Below are 22,925 nucleotides of genomic sequence, written 5' to 3'. Positions count from 1 at the left end.
CTGACGTTTCTCATGATGTACTCTGCATATAAGTTAAATAAGCAGGGCGACAATATGCAGCCTTGTCGTACTCCTTTCCCAATTTTGAACCAATCGGTGTTCCATGTCCAGTTCTTACTGTTGCTTCTTGACCCTCGTACCCTCCTGAGGTTTCTCAGGAGACAGGTAAGGTCTGTAAGTTCATCATATACCCAAACTTTATTCTGATTACTCTTAGGATAGTTCTCACATTGTCCTATTATATTCTACACATGGCAGGAATGCAGGAGCAAGGCCTAAGGCCAAGTGTTCCCACATATTAGATCAGCCTTCCCTAACCTGTTGCCCTCCAGATGTTTTAGACTACAACTCCCAGCATTCCTGACTTTTAACCATGCTGGCTGATGCTGAGGAGAGTTGAATTCCAGAACATCTGGAGATCATCAGGTTGGGAAAGGCTGCATTAGATAATCTGTAATTTGCACATTCATATGCTTGTATGTCCTGCTATATGAACTGTTCACCCTGTTCTATGACAGATTGATGTACACATTTAATGTTCTACATGTGGAGGAAGGGGTGTGCCCAAAACTTACTCTCACACCCCAAGGCAACATATCCCTTGAATAATTGAGGTGCTGAGTGGGAGCATTCCTTAACTAATGCATTTGGGACATTATTCAAGGCTGTTGGAGGAATGGCGGAGTCTCTGAGGAAGTGCAAAGAGTAGGCTTGGTGATGGTCAGGGCCAAAAGGCACTTCCTTCCCGCAGAGAAAGGGGCTGGCCTCATTCTTATCCAAGTTCCTGAGAACTGTGGTGGTACTGCTGCAAGGTTGTCAGGTGGGAGAGAATATCTTCACACCTTCTCCACCAAAAGCTGAAGTGGCACTCCTGCTGGCATGACAATAGTCTACCCTTGCTTGTTCAAGCCTGCCATTACCTATCACTGGCTGGTTCACCACAGTCTTTGGATCATGCAGGCAACCTTGCCTCCTCCTGTTCTCTGCTTATGCACACTATGGTGAAGATTTAAGTTGTAAGAGTTATTATACATGGTACTAGGAAGAAGACTATGGAGCAGTTGCAGGTTAATGGACTGGATAATCTTTCCAACAACAGCATACAGAAAAAAAGATTCCTTTAGGTTCTTTTCATTTCTGTTATTCTGTATTTGGGAACAGGTGAGAAAGGGCAGAACGGAATCAGTGATATTTTTAAGTACCGTGCTTATTTTACATGGGTTTTGCATAGGCAACTATCAAAAAGAATATTCTAACATGGATGGGAAACATGGCCCTCCAGATTATGTTGGACTGCTATTCCCATCAACCCCAGCCAGCATAGCCAATAGTAAAGGATGGTGGGAGTTGCAGTCCAATATCTAGAAAGCCACACGCTCCCCATCCCAGTTCTAAAACTTGTCCCTGCGGCAAATGTGGGACACAGTTGCATTGCAAATGAATATGAAGATAAAACTCTTGTGCTAAAATGATGAACAAGGCATTATTATGCAACGCTCAAGCAGCCTCATCTAGTATTAATTTGCATTCCCCTTGTTTTTATTCTCTTGAGATGCACAGTTTGAGTGTGATAAATGTCAATTGTATGCAAAGTGACATTGCAATGAAAAAGGTCACTTGTTATGAAATCAGATTGGTTATCTCTTCAAAAATGTTCCTCCAAGTGAGATGTCAATTTCTACTCAATAGCATTATTCAACGTTTTCCAGTGAGCAATTTGGGTCTGGGTTGCTGGAAGATTTACAAAGTCAGCTGGGTGAGTTTGCACACACCCTTAAAGAACCCCAGTCTGCTGCACAGTATTACGATAACATGCTGTATTGTTATATTATGGTTTTAATGTTCTATATATTTTAAATTGTTTTATTGTGTGTTGTTTGGTTTTAATTTTTGTGAACTACCCAGAGAGCTTCGGCTATTAGGCGGTATAGAAATGAACTGAAATAAATAAATAAATAAATAAATAAAATGCTGCAAGCAATGGTACAAGGAAAGCACGCTTAGCATAACCTTCTAGCCACGGAAGTGACCCTGTAGCATTACTGCAAATAGGTACTTACACATAAGGTGGTAAATGAGGGAATCTATAAGGTCAACTCTGTCCCTCCTGTTTCACATAGGATGCCATTTAACTGCAACCTGCTACTGGTTCTGTGCATGTGGTTCATGGATAGGGATGCTGGAGAAATCTACTGCGGACCCAAATGAGATGGAATTCCCAGGAATCCAGCCTTCAGAGTCTGCAGTGGACTGGCCCCCCTTACCCGCATATCCTTGGATTTCATGTGGGGTGGTTCTCCGTCTTTCTGAATGGTGTGATAGGCTAACAGCGGCCACCATTAGCCTATCCACAGGGAAATTACAACTATAATTGGCATATTTTACACCATTTGCAGCTGCAAAGCACTTACTTCTACCTAAATTGAAGCATAAACAGCCATAATTTACTTTTGGTAGAAGTACTTGTAAATCGCCCAGAGCTATTGGGCAGTATAGAAAGAAAGAAAGAAAGAAAGAAAGAAAGAAAGAAAGAAAGGGAGGGAGGGAGGGAGGGAGGGAGGGAGGGAGGGAGGGAGGGAGGGGCCAATTACGACTGTAATTTTTCTGCAATAGGCTAATGGTGGCTGTCATTAGCCTATCACGCCTTTTAGAAAGATGGAGAGCCACCCTGAAAACTCTAGCGGATGCACCAGGCTCTGGAGAAATCCATGGGGCCCCAAGCGGCCCAGATTTCCCCACAGCAGACACCCCCCCCCCCGAATGGACGTTGGGACGCCCATCCCTGTTCATGGATACAAAATCACAAGAAAACCATTTCCAAGGGCTGCCAAAAACGTTAATTGCTCTCAAGAGTGGTCACTGCAACACCTTTTATTCCAGTCTTAAGCATTCCACTGGGACTTAGCATGTCAGACTGAAGTGTTAACGCTACTGATGGCTCTGAATTTGAAGGCTGGGTGTCTGCAGAATTCAGGGACATCCAGCCATTCAAGAATGTCACATTATCTCATTTCTCCATTGATCTGTTGAAGAGTCTCCCTCACATAATGCAACACAGGAAGAGAGCGAGCTGGTGCAGCATTGCTCCTAAGGGGGTGAGGTAGAAAGTCCTTGGTTTAAAGTGCTTTTCATCAAGTTTGTAGCTAGTGGTCTTAGGCAAGCTCTTCTGTGTCTGTCTGTCTCTGCAGCAGCAGATCTCTTCCTCCCACCTCCCCACCCCAACACAGGGATAATACAGACTTACCTAACAGGCTTGCTGAATGGTTTACTGAGGTAATGTATATGAAGCACTTTAAAGACCTTGTTTAAATATTATCTTAAAGCACCAAACAAAATGTACAACTCAGCCAAACCCAGCTGCATAGTATAATATTTGGGCATCAGTACTGTGACTGCAGAGCCTCATGTGGCGCAGAGTGGTAGGCGGCAGTACTGCAACCGAAACTCTCCCCACGACCTGTGTTCGACCCCAGCGGAAGCTGGGTCCCAGGTAGCCGGCTCAGGTCAACTCAGCCTTCCATCCTTCCGAGGTGGGTAAAATGAGCACCCAGCTTGCTGGGGGAAAGGCAGTCACAACTGGGGAAGGAAATGGCAAACCACCCCGCTATAGTCTGCCATGAAAACGCCAGCGCAAGCGGCGTCCCTCTAGGGGTCAGCAATGACTCGGTGCTTGCATAGGAGGAACCTTTCCTTTTTCCTACTGTGACTGAACAGCAATGTATGCTTTTTATACATAAGCTTCATTGATCTGAAGTTTGACAGACAAAATTTTATTGGGCTAGCAGCATACATCCAGCCACCGGTAAGGCATCAGCCTCCATTTTAGTGCCACAATCCTCAGTTAGCAGATCCTCCATTATATTGCCAAGAGGAAAAGGAAAGCTCAAGCTTTTAATGTGCATCTTCAGGCACACTCAGAACCTGACTTGCATGCGGAAGTGCATCTGCTTTGTAGCATTGTTCTGCATGCTGGTCTTCAGCATCCACTTTGCTTTCATCCTCTGAAGGTACTGCATGTCACGCTCACGAGCCAGTGCTGCTCCTGCAGTAATGGAGAGAGAGCCAACGTTCAAATCTTGCCATGATCTCTGCGTGGCTACAGTGGGATCCTTACCTAAGATGTAGTTGCTGCATTTGGGGATGCATTAAATTTGGGCCCAGGAAACTTAAAAACATTTCGCAGTCAGCCTACAGTAAGCAGGTCCATTGTTTTGCTTCCAACAATAGCCAGACGCCTCTAGAAATTCCCGAAGAATAGATACTGAGCTATATATTGAAAAAGTCTGGTACAACGGGGGGGGGGGGGGAACAGAACGCCTACACGACGTTTTAGGTCTGGCAGCTCTAGACAGATCCTAAAAGCATGAAATTCAGAGACATCAGTTCTCTGAAAATTTGCTACTGCCCAGTCTGAAGAGAGAGAGAGAATTGATTTGCCAGTACCAGACAGTTATTATATTAGATCACTCCCAGGAAACATTTCAACTTATGGTTCCAAAAAAAACACACACACCCCCTCTGGCTAGTAAAAGGGACACTGGCTAGTAACAGCATTGAGATATTAATTCTGTTTGCCTACCTGTACTGCTTGTCCAACCTAGGGCTTTATACTGTTGCAACACTCTTCTCACTGCCTGTTTATTTTTAGAAACTGAAACAGCTCGTGAGGATCCAAACCGCTGCTTGTAGTATCTTATCAAGGACCGGTGACCAATCCTGGCACCTTTGTAAAAAAAAAAAAAAAAAAACCTAAAGCAAGAAAGAAAATGGTGCAGCCTTTTGCTTTTGTTTTCCGACAAACTGGGAAATAGGAATATCCTAATGACTGTGCTGTTTTGTTACTAGGCTGTGAAACTAGATCTCCCAAGGACATGATAGACAATTTACATGTACGGCAGAAGTACGTGCAAACTGATTTTATAGGAGAGCAACACTGTATAAAAGCCTCCGCCAAGCTAGCACCCTCCAGAGTTTTGGGACTACAACTCCCATAATCTCTGACCACTGACCATGATAGCCAGGGTTAATGGAAGTTGTAGTCCAAAGCATCTGAGGGCACCAGGTTGGGGAAGGCTGCTGTATAACATGAAGACTTGTAACTTATGTAAAGAACTGGTGGAGAATGGTTCTTAACATTTAATCCACTATCAACCACCAACTCTGCAGCAGCTATCCTTGATTGCCTCCAAGCCACAAACAAAACATTAGGACACAAACAGCATTTGAGATATGTCAACTCTATTCTGATATACAGGCATATTTATGATATGTGTATGATACTCAATTGTCAGACATTCATTCCATAAGACCCTCGCGCCTAGTGGCCATCACCCAACTCCTAGACTTATCTGAGCTCAATGGGCACTTTGAGAACCTGTCCCCCCAACCCCTTCCTATTGCTATTACAGTCTCCACCCCCATTTTCTTTCTGGAAGTTCAGCACACATATTTAGTCTCATTTGCAAATGAATGGAGTAGATTTTTTTGTGGATTTTTGCCCCAAGCAGGGAGAAGACATTCCTGTAAGATTCCTCTTTGCTATGTGCCTCTTTATGGGTCTGGGAAAAAATACCTGGGATTTTATCCACAGGGCAGGGTAAGCAGCATACAGTTGACATAAGAACATAAGAGCAGTGACAGATCAGCCCAAAGACCCATTTAGTATAGCATTCTGTTCACAGAGTGGCTAACCGGCTGCCTGAGCGAAGCCCACAAGTACAGCACGAGTGCAATAGCACCCTCCTGCTTGTGTTCACCCAGCAACTGGTCTACATAGGCACACTGCCTTTGATACTGGAGATGATATATAGCCATGACTAGTCGTTACTGATAGGGGGAAAAGGCCGATCGAATACATGATAACATCAATTTGGCTAACACTGCAGAAAAGAAAAGCTTAAGATAATGTGTTCACTTGCAGTCCTATCAGGATGTTCTGTTAACTAATTGGGAAGAGTTTTTGTAAAATCCTATCAGCAAGATTAAGAGTTGATCACCTTCAAAATACTAAAATGGGTTTTATTCACTGTATCAAAGGGTTAAAGAAGGTATCCCGCAAGGGTTATTTCTAGTCAAACCTCCCTCCCACCTGCCACAGCTAAACTATTCCTAGTAGATTACAGCATATAGCTTGGAGCAGGGGTAGGCAACTTGGAACCCTCCATGTTTTGGACTACAACTCCAGTCAACCCCAGCCAGCTTGGCCAATGGTCAGGGATTGTTGAAGTTGTAGCCCAAAAGTTCTGGAGGGCATCAGGTTGCCTGTGTGGGAGGGCTTAGAGCAGGGGTAGGCATCATCAGGCGGTACAGGCACCAATTTCCATCCCCCAGACTATTCCAGCAGCTGCATTCCTGTGGCCACTGCTGTGCTATAAGTGAAAAAACAAGCAGTTTACCACCAAAATTTGGCCAGAAACTGCTATAGGGAATCAAAAAGGCCTTATTTAGCTTGACAACAAGGTAAATTTGGCTCTTTTGAGTCTTCGCCGTGGTTTACCACCAAGTTTCAGCAGCAAATCACTGATTATGGTTCCGCCACTGAATTTTGGTGGCACAGGGGTGGCAGTGGGGTCGCACTTCAGTCCATGGGGGGGCCACATGCAGTTCCCAGACCACCTGTCTCTCACCATGGCATAGAGATTCCACACCCAGTATCAAGGTGATCAGGGATATCTTTGGGGGTGAAGGGGAACCCCAAAGAACTATATGGTATGCTGTTCAGACGTTAAGTCATGTCCGACTCTTCGTGACCCCATGGACCATAGCACGCCAGGCCTTCCTGTGAGACATGATTAATCCAATACTGAAACAAGCTGAAAGCTGGGCAGCGAGCTTTTGGACAATTAGGAGGCTCTCATCCCAATATAAAATGGAGGGAAGTGAAGTGGCTATATAGCAGCATGGTCTTTATGACAATCTGGATATATTAATCACTGCAGGCACACTATGACCTATATTTGACATACTGGAACAGTAAGAAAGGGTAGAGCATTCCATGACCATGTGAATGTGTTGATGACTCTGAAGAGCAACCTGAATCAATATTTATCATGGAAACAACCTCTAGTATCCCCACATGAGTAAACAGGCTATGTGTCTGGTTACTGGCATGCTCAAATTCTGAAGAAGTGCAGCACCATCTAGTGGCTTGCACAATTAAATACACCTTGTGTCAACATTTAAGCATTTCTAAGGTATTTAAGAAATTTCCTACATTACACCATCTCTATCTTCAGGAATAAAGTACAAAATAGGCGACAGAATACCTGTACCAAAATGCATTTGTTCCCTTTATCATAAGTTATAAGATACGGATCCTAGGGAGGTGGTGGTGGTGGTGTGTCTATGTGTGTTTTCAGTAATTGCACTTAGGAGCATTTCAACTGAAATGATGAAGATCTGCTATAAATCTTGCTCTCAAAAGTTCCAAAACACAGCCATCAATTTCATTTCATCTGCAGCCCATGTTTGCCAAAGGACTTTAGATGAACAGTAGTGTTACTGAACATTAAAAACAACACTTCCCATCCTAAAGGGGGGTTAGTGAGTCAAAGAAAACTTAGAATCCCTGAGACTGCATAAATCAATTCCATAACCACATACACAGCGGACGTTAGTTACCATCCTCCAGGCCTCATCTTGTATTTGCTGCAGCAAGCCAAATTCCTAAATCAAAGAGGGAAGTAATCAAATCTCTTTTCACTCTTCCCTTTAAGCTATAACCACCATCTAACAGCCGCTTTGAAAGCAGATCACTATTTAGTACATTTATAACCCACTTTTCCTCCAACATGGAACTCAAGACAGTGGTCTCCCACTGAAGCAATGAACAGATTCAGACTATGCATAGCTTCAACAAGGCTGCTGCATCATGTGCCTTCAGATCTTGCATTGGAATGCAGCAGTTTAAGTCCACAGTGGTAAGCAGGCTGAATCTGCAGTGTAGTAGTCCGCTGAAATCAACAAGACTTCCTTCTGAGGATTCATGGTAGGATCAGATTGCAAGGCCTTTACAGCTCATGGGCAGAAGGACAGTAATGTGCCATATGCAGGGTTAAGGCAGTTTTAGAATAGACACTCCACTTTCAGGGCAAAAGGTGACAACACCGTTCACCAGCAACTAGATTTGCTAGAGAGCCACCTTGAGGAGCAAAAAGGGGCAAGGGAAGGGACAAAGCAGTTGTTAATGTTCCCATTGTAAGAGAATCTGTTCCCTTCACATAGATGCCAAACCTGTCTCTGGATTGACAACTGATAGGCCAAGCTACGTCCCTCAGGGAGCCAAGGTTTACCACCAGTTGCTGATGCCTGCACCAAAGCATGCCCATCCATTTCTTGTGCTCATCTTTCACGGTACAAAAGCATAAACATTCTGAAGGCAGGCAGGTATGTTTTACCACCAAGGCAACCAGGCAGTTACCTAGAAGCCAGCTGTGTGGATCATCCACCCCGTGCTAGTCCTACCATATCCCTACAACTGCAGAGTGGACAGAAAGATACACACCAGCTTTCTTGAATGTGCAAGTCTAGCAGGACGACCCTGGTACATTTCAATAATCTACTTACCTGAAGGTAAAACCAACTCCATAGATTCATCATCATACTCTAAGTTTTTCTCCAGTGGCAGTTGGTCAGACAGCTCCATGTCCTCTCCTTCTTGATAGTCAGGGTAAGTGCTCCTATGAACCAGCAACAGAAAAATCTTGCATTAGAAAAACTGAGAAATATGAGTGCAGCTACTGTTAAAGGGAAACCTTAACAGCTCAATCCCCAAACCTACCACCACTTTACTCAGCACACAAATTAACAAGTCGAAAGTGTCAAGTATGAGGTGAAAAGACTCTTGCAAGTGATGTTTCACAGACTGATGTAATGTTATACCATTAGGATAACTGACTGTGTCAGCAAGCCATCACAGGGTTCAGGAATATCCATTGAATAACTCTTGAAATCTCTCAACATGCTTTAAAGCTGATCTTCACATTCATAACTGTCATGTAGCACAGTTAGGACTGTACCATTTCAGGGACAGGAAGAGAAAAACAGGAAGGCATGAAATGCAGGAAAAGGAGGGAGGAAAATAACACCTGGAGGCACTTTTTTCAGATCACCAGCAGCAGCTCACATGCCTGAAAGTTTTCTTTGAAAAAAAAGAAAGGAAATAAGACTCCTGCACTTATGCCACGGAGAAAAGTTCTAGCATAGCTCTTGCTCCATGACACTAATTTTCTACATGCATGGAGTTGTGTGTGTTTACACAGGCACAAACATGCAATCCCCCACCTCTATCTGGAATGGTACAGTCCTAGAAGGACATGAAGTTCTAGTTGCATCCATATTGTGGGGCAACTCAGCAAGGACCCAATGGAATGCAGCTTTTAAGTAAAAAGGTTACTGCCTAGAGAAATGATTACTACCCAAGTACCAGTGGCAAGTTGGAGCTAGTGGGTTATAAAACAGGGGAAGGTGTCCCAGACATTCAAGAACAGAAGTAGTCCCCATACTGCCATTCTCAAAAGGTTAAAATAATCTTGACAACTGCTTTTTAAAGATGGTCTTCACCTTTCTGAGCTTATGCAACAATTGTAGATTTGAATTCCCAAACCCCACCTCCATAAACAAGACAGTCTGAAGAGTTAGGGTTGCTTTAGTTAATATTTTTATTACGGGTGGGGTTCTTTTAGCTTGAAGCATTATGTTTAAAAATGAAAACATCAAAAAAGGGATGAATTTCAATACAGGGTCTTCAATATAGCTTATTCAGACCACTCGCTCTGCACTGTTTTAACAAGAACATTCAAGGGTGCAAAGCAATGACTAGCAGACTTAAATACCTAACCCACCATGGATTTCAGCCATCTGACAATAAATATTTGCACTAGGACACATGCTTGCAGAGCAAATGCAACACCAGAGGCACATTCTATCTTGATGTTCTATTTTAGAAAGCAAGCCCTTCAGGGCAGGGACCTATCCTCATGTACTCTATAAAGTGCCATCCTAGGCTTACTTGTGCAGCCCTCATTCATTTCAATAGGGCTTACACAGAAGAATTTCCCCATGGATTGTTCCCCATGTTTTGCTTCATCGGTTGTACACTATTCTAAGCCCTTATTGGCTAGCACAAGAATTTAAAATATATAAAACTGACCTAGCCTGTGGGCTCAAACTAACAGAGAACCTTTCACTTATTTCTAAATTTAGAAATCACCCTTCATTCACAAGGGATCCCAGGGCAGTGTACACATTAAAAACAAATCCAATATTAAAAAACATAAAATTACTTGTTGAAAGACAAATAAAAAACAACTCTTCAACCAGCAAAACAAACAAAAACACAATCAATTGTGGTTTTGAACAATCAGTTCTGATGTACGCTCCCCTCCCTATCCCTATCTACTCACACTGAAGGATCAAAACCATCAGCTACCCTAGTTGGTCCAATATGGTCTCTAGCAAGCAATTTTCCCAATGCTATAGACACTTTTATAACATAGTTGGGGAAAAAAGAGAGTTATACCTTCACATAAAATGGCCACAAAATTTGTCTTCAACCAGACTCCTCAAAAGGCAGATGAATTTTGGGGGGAACCACTGGTTTTCAAAAAGCCAATATAAATATTACCCTTACCGCACAAGTACTGCCTCTGCACTGTCCAGCCAAACATCACTGTGGTGAACACACACACTTTGTGGGCAGGCAAAATATACATAAAATACGTGCGCGCGCGCGCACACGCGCACACACAGTAAACAAAACAGCACACACAAGAGGAAGGAATCTGCAGGCACAGGGGATCTGCAGAAGTACAAGAAGCATTGCGGGGGGGGACATAAATAGCACTCAGAGTCCTCAGAATGCTGACTGACTAGGGGTGGGCTGGGGAACGGCTGACTGACCGGAACATTATACCGGAGCACTCCAGACTGCAACATTTTGTTACAGGTTTTGTTTGTGAAGTTGTTCTTTCCCATGTCACAATCAAACCATCATTAGTGAACAATAGCACTGACCCAGGAAGCAGCCATGTCATTCTGCCCATCAATGTGGGGCTTGGTTGCACACATTACCACAGTAGCACAGTACTGGACAGCTGCAAAAGCAGCTCCCATGCCACAAAGGTAACATTTTAATTGGGCCAAAGCTCAACCACAGCACTCATTGTTTCTAACCAGCAACATGGTCGGCAGCTGCTGTTTCCCACCTGAAATCATAGAAGTCTGCAAACTCCAGGGCGGTATCTCCCTCTGTGAAGAGCTTACAGTGGCTTTTGTCATTCATATGTGCCTGCACGGCTTCTGTCGTGTAAAAGGATTTCCCCTTCTCATTGCACCACAGGCAGATCTTCCCAACCCCAATCTTCTCTCCTGTAAGTTGTGAGGGGAAAAAGATGTTGTGCTTTGACCATCTATCAACTCAAATGTTTAGCTGTTTCATAGCATTTTATAATCCAAGATCTATTCCACATAGCAAAACTGAGGCAAATATAAAGCGAGCAAGGTTACTAAGCAGATCAACTGATCTCCATGTAGAAAACCACAAATCCTATGCATGCATCCAATATAAAAGTAAAAATAAGAATTCAGATCACAGAATTGTGTATTCACGAACCTAAGCTACTATTAGGCACCCCTCTTCCTTCACTCCTCGGCCCCTCACCAATGAAAGTTCCCAATTAGCCACTACAGATTGTAACAAACTTCATCGTTCTGGAGCCTGGATGCTCCAGTGTTCCGTTCACATATTTATTGTTTTATTTATTTATAGCAACTGGTTTGTTTGTTTGTTGGTATACTGCTCCACATCCAAAGACCTCAGAGTGGTGAACAGCAGATAGGATAAAGACTAAAAACACCATGTTAAAATAATTTACTTAAAAAAAAACGAAACAGAGTTCTGATAAAACCAAGTTTGATAAACCGTGGCCAGTCACTCAAGGAAGACTTCCTGAAATAACAATGTTTTCAGGAGGCACTGAAAGCAACACAGTGTTGGTGCCTGCCTGACCTCCAAAGCCAAGGAATTCCATAGGAAAGGGGCCACCACACTGAAGGCTCTTTTCCTGGTGAACTTCAATCAGGCCATGAGTCCATGTGGAACCATCAGGAACATGCCCTCCAATGACTTCAGTGACCGGGCAGGTTGGTAAGGGAGAAGGTGCTCCCTTTCCAACACATGCATGTTCTCTACTCATTGACTGTACTGTCAAGCAATGCTTTTATCAAGTGTCAAATAATCAAGTAATGAGCTATCAAATTATGCACATACAAGTGCGAACAAACCCGAAGAGTTGCTGCCACTGTCAAGAATCTGCCCTCCTTCACTAACCCAACACTGTCACCTTCCTTTACATATGACGGAAACAACTTAAAACCCTTTACTTTCCACAAACATAATAGGATTGTATTCAGTTTACCAAATCCAGCTGAGCCTTTGATCCACGCTTGGATGGCAACCCTTACGAAACATGTCATAACATAGTTTTACACTTGAAGAATTCGTCTGACTTATGACAAAATGAGCAACTCTAAACAAACAAGATAAAGAGGAAATGGGATGTGCTTTAAAACTCCACACCAGGCCCCAATAAAAGGTCCCAAACCAAGGATGAGGGGAAAAAAGAGAAGAGGTCAGAGAGAAACTACTATCTCCCCAGTGATTATCATTACTTCCTTGAAAGGCCTCACAATTGAATACTGAGGGCCTTTTTGAGCCTCTAGTAATTACAGCCTAATTGCTCAAAACCGATGTGTGAGAGAGGGGCAAGATTACATCTCCCCCACGTCCAAGCCTGCCAGACATCCATATGTTACACATAATGTTTGCCTAAGACCTACAGACATAACATCCAATGTATGTATGTAGAGTCAAATGCGGAGGTCATTAGCCCACACGGCATTCCAGAAAAAAAGAGTTTGGATCTATGTATAACAGACTTTACCTGACAGGCCACATTATGCCAATGCACGGTTGGTGTCATCCTACTTCCTTATTGTAAGTAGCCTTTACATCCTTACAGCCTCATCTACACCAACCTGCACTGAGCAGGGGGTTGGACTCAATGGTCTTATAGGCCCCTTCCAACCCTACGATTCTATGAACCTATAGACCAGCCTTCCCCATTCTAGTGCCCGCCAGATATCTTGGACTTCAACTCCCATCAGCCCAAGCTAGCATGGCCAATGGTCAGGAATCCTAGGAGCTGTAGTTCAAAGCATCTGGAGGGCACCAGGTTGTGGAAGGCTGCTATAGGCATCTGAGAAGCTGAGAACAAAAATCTAGAAGTTTACATTTTAAAAAGCCATATACAAGAATTGATAATGTATAATGAGAACACAACACGGAGATGAATGCTACATTACACTTCTTTAAAATCAACAACATAGTTTTATCTGGTTAAGGGCGCAATCCTATGGCTGCCAGACCTGGAAGACAGAAACAAAACTGAAAGTGATCTTGACAGGCTGGAGTGCTGGGCTGAAAACAACAGAATGAAATTTAATAGGGATAAATGCCAAGTTCTGCACCTACGAAAAAGAAACCAAATGCACACATACAAAATGGGGGGTACTTGGCTCAACAATACTACAAGTGAGAAGGATCTTGGAGGTGTGGTAGATCACAAGCTGAATATGAGCCAACAATGTGATGTGGCTGCAAAAAAGGCAAGTGCTATTTTGGGCTACATTATTAGAAGTACAGCTTGCAAATCACATGAAGTCCTAGTTCCCCTCTACTCAGTACTTGCTGGCCTCATCTGGAGTACTGTGTCCAGCTCTGGGTGCCACACTTTAAGAAGGATGCAGACAAACTGGAGAGGGTTCAGATGAGGGCAATGAAGATGATCAGGGGACTGGAAACAAAGCCCCATGAGGAGAGACTGAAAGAACTGGGCATGTTTAGTCTTGAGAAGAGAAGACTGAGGGGAGATCTGACAGCGCTCTTCAAGTACTTGAAAGGTTGTCACAGAGAGGAAGGCCAGGATCTCTTCTTGATCATCCCTGAGTGCAGGACACGGAATAATGGGCTCACGTTACAGGAAGCCAGATTCCGGCTGAATATCAGGAAAAAATTCCTGACTCCTGCATGGAGCAGGGGGTTGGACTTGATGGTCTTATGGAAGATCCCTTCCAACCCTACTATTTTATGATTCTATGATCCCTTCCGCACGCCGCCCACCCTGCATTGGATAGTCAGTCACCTCCAAGTTCAGAAGCAGCCAACTATCCCCACAGGATTGCACCCTAAGAGTGAGTAAGATCTCGCAGACTTACCTAAGTACTTAATCAGCCCTCTGAGATCTACAAGATATTCTATGTCTGGAATAAAGAAACTGTGGACCTTCGTCATGTGGCCCACATTCTTCATGAGAGAGCTTGAATGATGAGAACAGAATAGGCAGTCCGTTACCGGGATCGCATCAGTGCTGAGATGATAGTTCCCAGATGCACCCCCTTCTGCTTTGTCCGGGATTCCTTCTGCCTTTCCTTCTTCAGACTCTACATCTTCATCCGAGTCTACATCCTCCCAGCCTTTCAAACCAAATTAAAGCAAAAGCGTAAGATCAGTCTTCACATGCTAACAAGAAGATGCATGTTAACAATTCTATACAACCTGCATGCTAGTGACCTTATCATCAGCGATGAGCCATTATCTGCTTGATTAGCCCTAACCTGAGTTGGGTTGCTCCAGTAGTCCAAGACAAACACTTGAAAAATCTCAATGGGGATTTTGGATGTTTGACCTGAACACCCAAAGCAACTCAATTCCTCCAGACCTCTTCTACACTCCCTGCCATTCCCCACCCTGCACCCTTTCCTAAGGAAAACAATGTGATGGGAAATGTAGCAGCTGGCCCTGACATGGGAACTCAACCAGATGATCCATGCAGCAAACCATATGTGGTGGCTGTCACCCAACTGAAGAAACTTAAGCTGATGAATTGCATTCTCTTTGATCAATGAATTGATTAATCAACAAAATCAATAAACACAATAGTTCTGAAGCAACAAGTACATGTTTTTAGAATCTCTCTCTCTCACACACACACACACGCGCGCGCCATAGCAGGCAACATCCAAGAAGAGGCACTCCTACTTCTGACATAAAGATTGGAAATGCCTCTTTTTAGGGTTGCCATCTGTAGTTTTTGTTAGTGCTTGTATTAAAAATATTGTTTTTTAAAAAAACCAGGTACCTGATTAATTGATGACACTTTAGTCAATTAATCGTTTTTTGTGCAGCGCAATCCTATGTATATTTACTCAGGAGGAAGCCCCATCATTCAGTGGGGCTTCTCAAACCAACCAATTAAACACTGATGCCTATCTCTAACATGTAAACTGGGCTTCAAGGACTCTACCTGGCTGTTGCACAAGGCCTCCTTTCCCCATTTGTGGGCCTTCCTGCTAAAACATCCACACTCCTCATATCCTTGTTACTGGCATACATTGCCCTCACCCTGTTACCTTCCTCCAAGTCTTCATCCTCCCCTTCATCCTCGGACTGCTGCTTGGCCAGCTTCTTGGCCTGTTCTTCAAACCACTTTAGCCGGGGAGCTTTCTCTATGCGCTCTCTGCTCCATAACAAATTGCTACTTTCTGCAGCAACTCGAGAACCAGCAGCGTCCCCAGGCAACAACGGTACCTTCTTTGGAGAGGAGGATGGCTGAGCTTTGATGGCTTGCTGGATAGCAGCATTCATTGCATCTTTGTCATTCTCTTGCACAAGGCCTTTCTCCAAATTCTTCTCATTCAAGAGCTCCACCTTCTTGCTGACAGCCTGGACAGCTTTCTTTTCAAGCTCCAAGTGTTTCTTCGACTTCAGGTGGTTCTCATAAGCATTGAAGTTGGAAAATCTCTTGCTGCAAGCTGTGCAGTACATAGCTGTAGCCTTATTCTGCTCCTCCAGCCCTGCTCTCTGTGCCAGAACCCTCTCCTGGAAGTTCTCTGCAGTCACAGGTGGCATCTCCGCAACTTTCCGCTTCAGGTTGTACCTGTGCCAGTCAGTCTTGTAGTGGGCGCGCTGAATGTCAGCATCTTTGAAAGCCACACGACAAGTGATGCAGGTGTACGATGCCATGGCTGCAAAGGATAGAGAACAAGCAAGTGCAGTAACAGAAGTTGTCCAGAAAAAGAAGAAACACAACATTCAGCTTAATGCCTTGGATATGCCTTATTTTAATTTTAAAAAACAACTGACAGGGTGGGGTGGGGACATTATTAATTTATTATCCTGTGGATCTCTGCGGTTGACCTTTTTAGATTAACACAAAAAGGAAAAAAGCATATGGCACAATACATTCAAGACCTTTTCGGTCCCATTGGTTGAAGCAAAAGAGCAGTTCTGCACAATAAGGCCACCATACTGAGTACAGTCATGATATGGACAGCCCATCAAGGGTTTCATAAACCTTGGACTGCAAAACAAGAACACAAAAGAACAGTTGTCAAGATCCTGGCAGGCCACAATACAAGGCCACTGCCATTCTCTTCACTTGCTGGGTCACAAGTTATATGGGAGGCCTCACAGACAAGTGCCTAAATTTCCCCTATTGATACTGCATATTAAAGAGGTAGAAGCAGTAGAAAGTCATCAGTGTACCAGGATTATATCCCAAATAAAATTACACTGAGGTATATATTAGCACAGGGGTAAGCACCATGGTGTCTGTGGTCGCTGATGCACCCCCAGACACACACATTTCTTGGCATCTACCAAGTTGCCCTACACCCCCAACTTAAAAAAAAAACTAACACATTTTCTTGCCAGCAGCTGGGATTTCTTACCCAGCTAAAATTAGTTTCTGTTGGTGGTGAAAACGGTGGTTTCAAAGGAATTGTTTAGTGTGTTGGGGCTTAGACCCCACCTCTGACTTCTACTCATTTTGGACAGGTTACTTGTCCTTTGCCACACCTCCCATGGCAGCCATTTTGTGGTTGTGCCTGGGACAGTGTCTCAAATTGCCAAATGTGCGCATTCGTCCAAAGAGGTTGCCTGCCCCTGTACTAGCACAGTAAAATCCAAACAGTATTTCACATAGTAACAATGAAAAGCTGAAGAGAAATGCTAGAAAACAGCCGCTGAGGCCAAATATTAATCCGTACCCAATTTGCTGGTACTCTATTTCTTTTAAAAGAGACACAGTACCAGACACATTCAGGTTCATGCTGCAGGTGAGGTCTCAGCTGACTGGATGCTCTTCCATACAAAAACATTCTCCACATTAAAACTAGCCTATCAAGGAGAAGGCTAGGTTGGAACCCTTCTCCCGGATGTGCTCGATTTTTATGTACAGGGAGTTTTTTGTATGGAAAAGTATTCCATCATTTGCCCTCACCTGCAGTCTCCAAGATACCTTTTTCCTCTCTCTCTCTCTCTCTCTCTTTTTAATCCTCCCTCCTCCATGTGCATGTGAATGGGGGTTGAATTTTAGGGGGGAAACGGGTGGGGGATGTTAAATCCCTCCCAGAGTGTGCTAGTCCAGATCCGAATTAGGACCACACACAACGACACTGGAGTTAAGAAAAATATGAGGCTGAGCTACACCTCCATAATTAGCAGAATGCATAATCTGGCCCGAAGTCAGATGAGGTTTTGCTCAAACAATAGTGTGTTTGGGATGGGGGGTAGGTAGAGAAGGTCTGGCTGGGCTTTCTCTTGGCGGCATTTTCTGAAACAGCGTATTAGTCGCTATAAGAACCTCTAATTATAGGCAGAAGAAATCATGCTCGTGGAAGGCGTCTGAAACGGGGTTAACGACGCGCACCGCACCGCTTCTTGCTGTCAGCGCACCGACAGAGACGGCGGCGCGGCGCGGCCCGGCCCGGCCGGGCCGCTGCTCATGGTCCCCCGAGCCTTTTTCTTTAGCTGGTCGGCCGGCACCAAAACCCCTGTCGCGCCCGTGCCCTCGCCTTAGCCTACCTGGCGCCGCGGGGGCGGCCGACATCACCCAGCAGGAGACAGGCCCGCCCGCCGGGGAGACGAGAGGCTCCGGGAATCGGCTCCCGGGCTCCGAACGGCAGCGCGGGGCGGCGGCGGCCCAATGGCAGGCTGAGGCCGAGGGGGCAGCGCGGAACGCGGAGAGGCCCCGGCCGCAGGCGCGCCCCGACACGGGCAGCTGCCGGGCACGGCCAGCGGCAAGACGCCCCCCGCACAAGCCTCGCTCGCGCAACGCCCCGGCAGCCACGCCGACGCCGCTCGCCTCGCCGCCCGGAAGGGGAAGCCGACGGCTCGGTCGTGCGCATCGAGGCCGCTCCCGCGCCCTCTCCGCCATCCCCGCCCCGCGCGCCCTCCGCAGCCCTGGAGGGATGACTGCTTCGCGGCCCGCGTAGGCCCGCGGGGCCGAGCTCGGCAGCCCTCGCGAGGCCTCTGCGCGGGCTGACGGCGCAGCCCCGAGTAACGTTGCTGAGCCCGGCGGGGGCTGCGGGCTCCTGTATTCGGTGGGCCCGTGGATACGTTCGGGGTCTAGGGCTCGGCGCTTCGGAGCTCCGTTGGAGTTCTGACTGAAACCCAGAGCGGATTGGCAGCCCCAGTGAAACGGGAGCCGCCAGCCTCCCCTGGCGCAGACGCCCCGTTGAGGCTACTCCTCTTTAGGGGACGTGCTTAGGAGCGCTTGCAACTTGCAAGCAGCCTGAATCTTCTTTCCCACTACTGGAAGTTCAGGGGGGGAGTAATGGGAGTTCAGGGGGAAATACCGCAGAGGTACCACATGCCCAGACTGCCCAGATGACTCGTTAAATAAAGGGGTTTTCCACGCATTGCAGGCACGCAAACCTGGGTTTGCAACAGAGTGTACACCTGCCAAGGGGTGTGTGGACTCATGAAAACACACTTCTCTCCAAATATAGGTTCATCTTATTCACATATTTCATTTCTAGTTTTTGTGAACCGCCCAGAGAGCTTCGGCTATTGGGCGGTATAGAAATGAAATAAATAAATAAATAAATTTCTAGGTGTACACTTAAGTGTGAATTACTCTTTAAAAAACTCCAGAGGTTGGAGCAGGCTATTTTATGTATTTATTATTTGTGATATTTATATACTACTAAATATAAATAAAATCCCTAAGTGGTTTATTGTTCAGCTTAAAGTTATGGTATAACTTAACACTAGCTCACATTGTACAGGCATTCCAAGGAGTCAAAGAAAAATGCAACATTAAGTGTGATACAGTAACTCAAATATTAAGGTATTTCTCCAGTTCTAGTATTATTTGAGACTCAATGAAACTTTGGAAGGCAGAAAAGGCAGTGAATAGTCAAGCAGAGTTGCCATAGAGTTAGGAAATCTAGGATTTTACCAGATTCCAACTTCTCCCTATTCAGGTATTAGGGTCTACTGTGCATGTACACTTGTACATGATCAGAGTTTAATTAATGTGATCCCCCCCATACATTGCATGAACATGGCTTGTGGGACCATGGACTAGCCTCGCCCCGTCGCTGACATGCTCAGTGACCACGTACCCCACCCTGCTGTCTGTGTGTTTTGCTGGTGAAAGAGGAAGCTCTATGCTAATAGTAAAGTATGTTTATAGAGCTCCTACTTGCAAGGGGTGTCCCTGATTGGGCAAGGGCATCCTCATTCATGCACACTGCTAAACATGGAAAGGCCCTTTCTAGGCCAGTGCACCAACTGGTGTGCATTCTCTACTTTTCAAGAAGGTTCCATCTCTTAGAATTATGGAGAAAACATTGAGGATGTGTAGAGCATGATGCTAGATTATCACATGGCTAAGACGAAAGCTGCAAATCACAGAATGAGATTCCCCATTGTAAACAAACATATTTTGGATCCTGTTGAAAGATTTCCAGCTTTCTCTCCTGAAAAGCAACAAGATGCTAGAACTCATAGGACGCTTCAGGACAAGGCTTTTATTGTGCAGTTGTCCTGCCTCAAACACAATAATTTGTAACCTTTCTGTGTTTTCCCACCCCTTCTTCTGTCCTTTCTTGTACTGGAAAAACTCTGCTAAGGAGAAAATATTGGCATGATGTCTTTTGATGGGTCGAGCTAGGAGCCTTCTGTCTGGAAGTATCCAAAGGCACACATAAAAGCTTTAAAAAAGTGAAGGCAATAGTTGTGTTCATCTATCTGTCATCTGTCTATCTATATGCCATTCAGAAATGCCTATGTCACTTGTGCCTTTGGTATGAAATGAACACCAGATGCTAATTGATTAAAGATATAAAGTGAGGCAAGAGGAACCAGTACCATCACTTTGGCAGAGTATCAAGTTATTTCACAAACTGAACCTGAACACAGTGTTAACGTATATGTATGACTGCAGTCCTGTGCACACTAGGCCAGGGTAAGCCCCCCTGAACACAGTGGAATTTATTTCCGCAGAATCAGATTGTGGTATTAAAGGTCTGTACCTTTTATATTCCCCTTCATGGATCACTGCCTTGTTGTGGCAAAGGGGCTTGCGTAACTCAGTGAAGCCATAAGCTATGCCGTGCAGGGCCACCCAAGACGGACAGGTCATGGCAGAGAGTTCTGACAAAATGTGGTCCACTGGAGAAGGAAATGGCAACCCACTCCAGTATTCTTGCCAAGAAACCCCATGGAACGTATCACAAGGCTAAAAGATATGACACCGGAAGATGAGACCCTCAGGTTGGAAGGTTTCCAATATACTACTGGGGAAGAACAGAGGGTATTTCCAAGTAGAGCCAAAAAGAGTGAAGCGGCTGGGCCAAAGCTGAAAGGACACTCAGCTGTGGATGTGTCTGGTGGTGAAAAGAAAATCCGATGCTGTAAAGAACAATATTGTTTAGGGACCTGGAATGTAAGATCAATGAATCAAGGTAAGCTGGAGGTGGTCAAACATGAGATGGCAAGATTGAACATCGACATCTTGGGAATCAGCGAACTAAAATGGACAGGCATGGGTGAATTTAATTCAGGTGACCATCATATCTTGTGGGCAAGAATCCCTAAATGGAGTAGCACTCATAGTCAACAAAAGGGTGGGAAAAGCAGTACTGGAGTACAATCTCAAAAACGATACAATGATCTCAGTACGAATCCAAGGCAAACCATTCAACATCACAGTAATTCAAGTCTATGCCCCAACCACTGAGGCCGAAGAAGCTGAGGTTGATCGGTTCTATGAAGACCTACAACACCTTCTAGAACGAACACCAAAAAAAGATGTCCTCTTCATCATAGGGGATTGGAATGCTAAAGGAGGAAGTCAAGAAATCACTGGGATAACGGGCAAGCATGGCCTTGGTGTACAAAATGAAGCAGGACAAAAGCTAATAGAGTTTTGCCAAGAGAACACGCTGATCATAGCAAACACTTTTTTCCAACAGCACAAGAGGCGACTCTACACATGGACATCACCAGATGGTCAATATCGAAATCAGATTATGTCCTTTGCAGCCAAAGATGGAGAAGCTCTATACAGTCAGTCAAAACAAGACCTGGAGCTGACTGTGGCTCAGATCATGAGCTTCTTGTTGCAAAATTTCAGCTTAAATTGAAGAACGTAGGGAAAACCACTAAACCATTCAGGTATGACCTCAATCATATCCCTTATGAATATACAGTGGAGGTGAGGAATAGATTTCAGGGATTAGACCTGATAGAGTGCCTGAGGAACTATGGACGGAGGTCCGTAACATTGTTCAGGAGGCAGCAACTCAATCCATCCCAAAGAAAAAGAAACGCAAGAAAGCCAAGTGGCTGTCTGATGAGGCTTTACAAGTAGCTGAGGAAAGAAGGGAAGCGAAAAGCAAGGGAGAAAGGGGAAGATATATCCAACTGAATGCAGAGTTCCAGAGAATAGCAAGGAGAGACAAGAAGGCCTTCTTAAATGAACAATGCAAAGAAATCGAGGAAAACAACAGAATGGGAAAGACTAGAGATCTCTTCAAGAAAATCGGAGATCTCAAGGGAACGTTTTGTGCAAAGACGGGCATGATAAAGGACAAAGAAGGCAGGGACCTAACAGAAGCAGATGAGATTAAGAAGAGGTGGCAAGAATACACAGAAGAACTATACAGGAAAGATCTGAATGTCCCTGATAGCCATGATAGTGCGGTCGCTGAGCTTGAGCCGGACATCCTAGAGAGTGAAGTCAAGTGGGCCTTAGGAAGCATTAGTAACAACAAAGCTAGCGGAGATGACAGTATTCCAGCCGAGCTATTTAAAATCCTAAAAGATGATGCTGTTAAAGTGCTGCATTCAATATGCCAACAAATCTGGAACACTCAACAGTGGCCACAAGACTGGAAAAGGTCAGTTTACATTCCAATTCCAAAGAAGGGCAATGCCAAAGAGTGTTCAAACTACCGCACAATTGCGCTCATTTCACATGCCAGCAAGGTGATGCTCAAAATCCTACAAGCTAGGCTTCAGCAGTATGCGAACCGAGAACTACCGGAAGTACAAGCTGGGTTTCGAAGAGGCAGAGGAACTAGAGATCAAATTGCCAACATTCGCTGCATCATGGAGAAAGCAAGAGAATTCCAGAAAAACGTCTCTTTCTGCTTCATTGACTACGCTAAAGCCTTTGATTGTGTGGATCACAACAAACTGGGAGTACCAGACCACCTTACCTGTCTCCTGAGAAACCTGTACGAGGGTCAAGAAGCAACAGTAAGAACCAGACATGGAACAACCGAGTGGTTCCAAATTGGGAAAGGAGTACGACAAGGCTGCATATTGTCACCCTGCTTATTTAACTTATATGCAGAGTACATCATGAGAAATGCCGGGTTGGATGAATCAGAGGTCGGAATTAAGATTGCCGGGAGAATTATCAACAACCTCCGATATGCAGACGATACCACCCTAATGGCAGAAAGCGAAGAGGATCTCAAGAGCCTCTTGTTGAGGGTGAAAGTGGAGAGTGCAAAAGCTGGTTTGAAACTCAACATTAAAAAAACTAAGATCATGGCATCTGGCCCCATCA

General features: G+C 44.8%; 1 protein-coding gene across 6 annotated transcripts; it reads right to left on the bottom strand.

Moving 5' to 3' along the window:
• Positions 1-2,856: 2,856 nt before the first annotated feature.
• On the bottom strand, positions 2,857-18,221 carry ZNF622 (zinc finger protein 622). 6 transcript variants are annotated; one of them, XR_014790301.1, is made up of 8 exons: positions 17,924-18,221; positions 15,469-16,083; positions 14,275-14,532; positions 11,205-11,367; positions 8,566-8,678; positions 7,621-7,665; positions 4,580-4,749; positions 2,857-4,042 (listed from the first exon to the last, which is right to left on the bottom strand). XR_014790301.1 is itself a non-coding variant. In XM_084850567.1 (7 exons), exons 1-7 carry the CDS (start codon positions 17,946-17,948, stop codon positions 3,915-3,917), a joined length of 1,446 nt encoding a protein of 481 aa, XP_084706693.1. In that variant the 5' UTR covers positions 17,949-18,221; the 3' UTR covers positions 2,857-3,914. The 6 variants fall into 6 exon arrangements, 2 of the variants coding, with proteins under 2 accessions (XP_084706693.1, XP_084706694.1); XR_014790300.1 differs by having other exon boundaries at positions 4,580-4,723; XR_014790303.1 differs by having other exon boundaries at positions 3,751-4,042; positions 7,603-7,665.
• Positions 18,222-22,925: the final 4,704 nt, after the last annotated feature.

Source organism: Heloderma suspectum, chromosome 4, assembly GCF_057233095.1.
Source record: "Heloderma suspectum isolate Gila_16-S chromosome 4, 16-S_ref, whole genome shotgun sequence".
Lineage (NCBI taxonomy): Eukaryota > Metazoa > Chordata > Lepidosauria > Squamata > Helodermatidae > Heloderma > Heloderma suspectum.
This window is presented reverse-complemented; position numbering and strand designations above follow the sequence as displayed.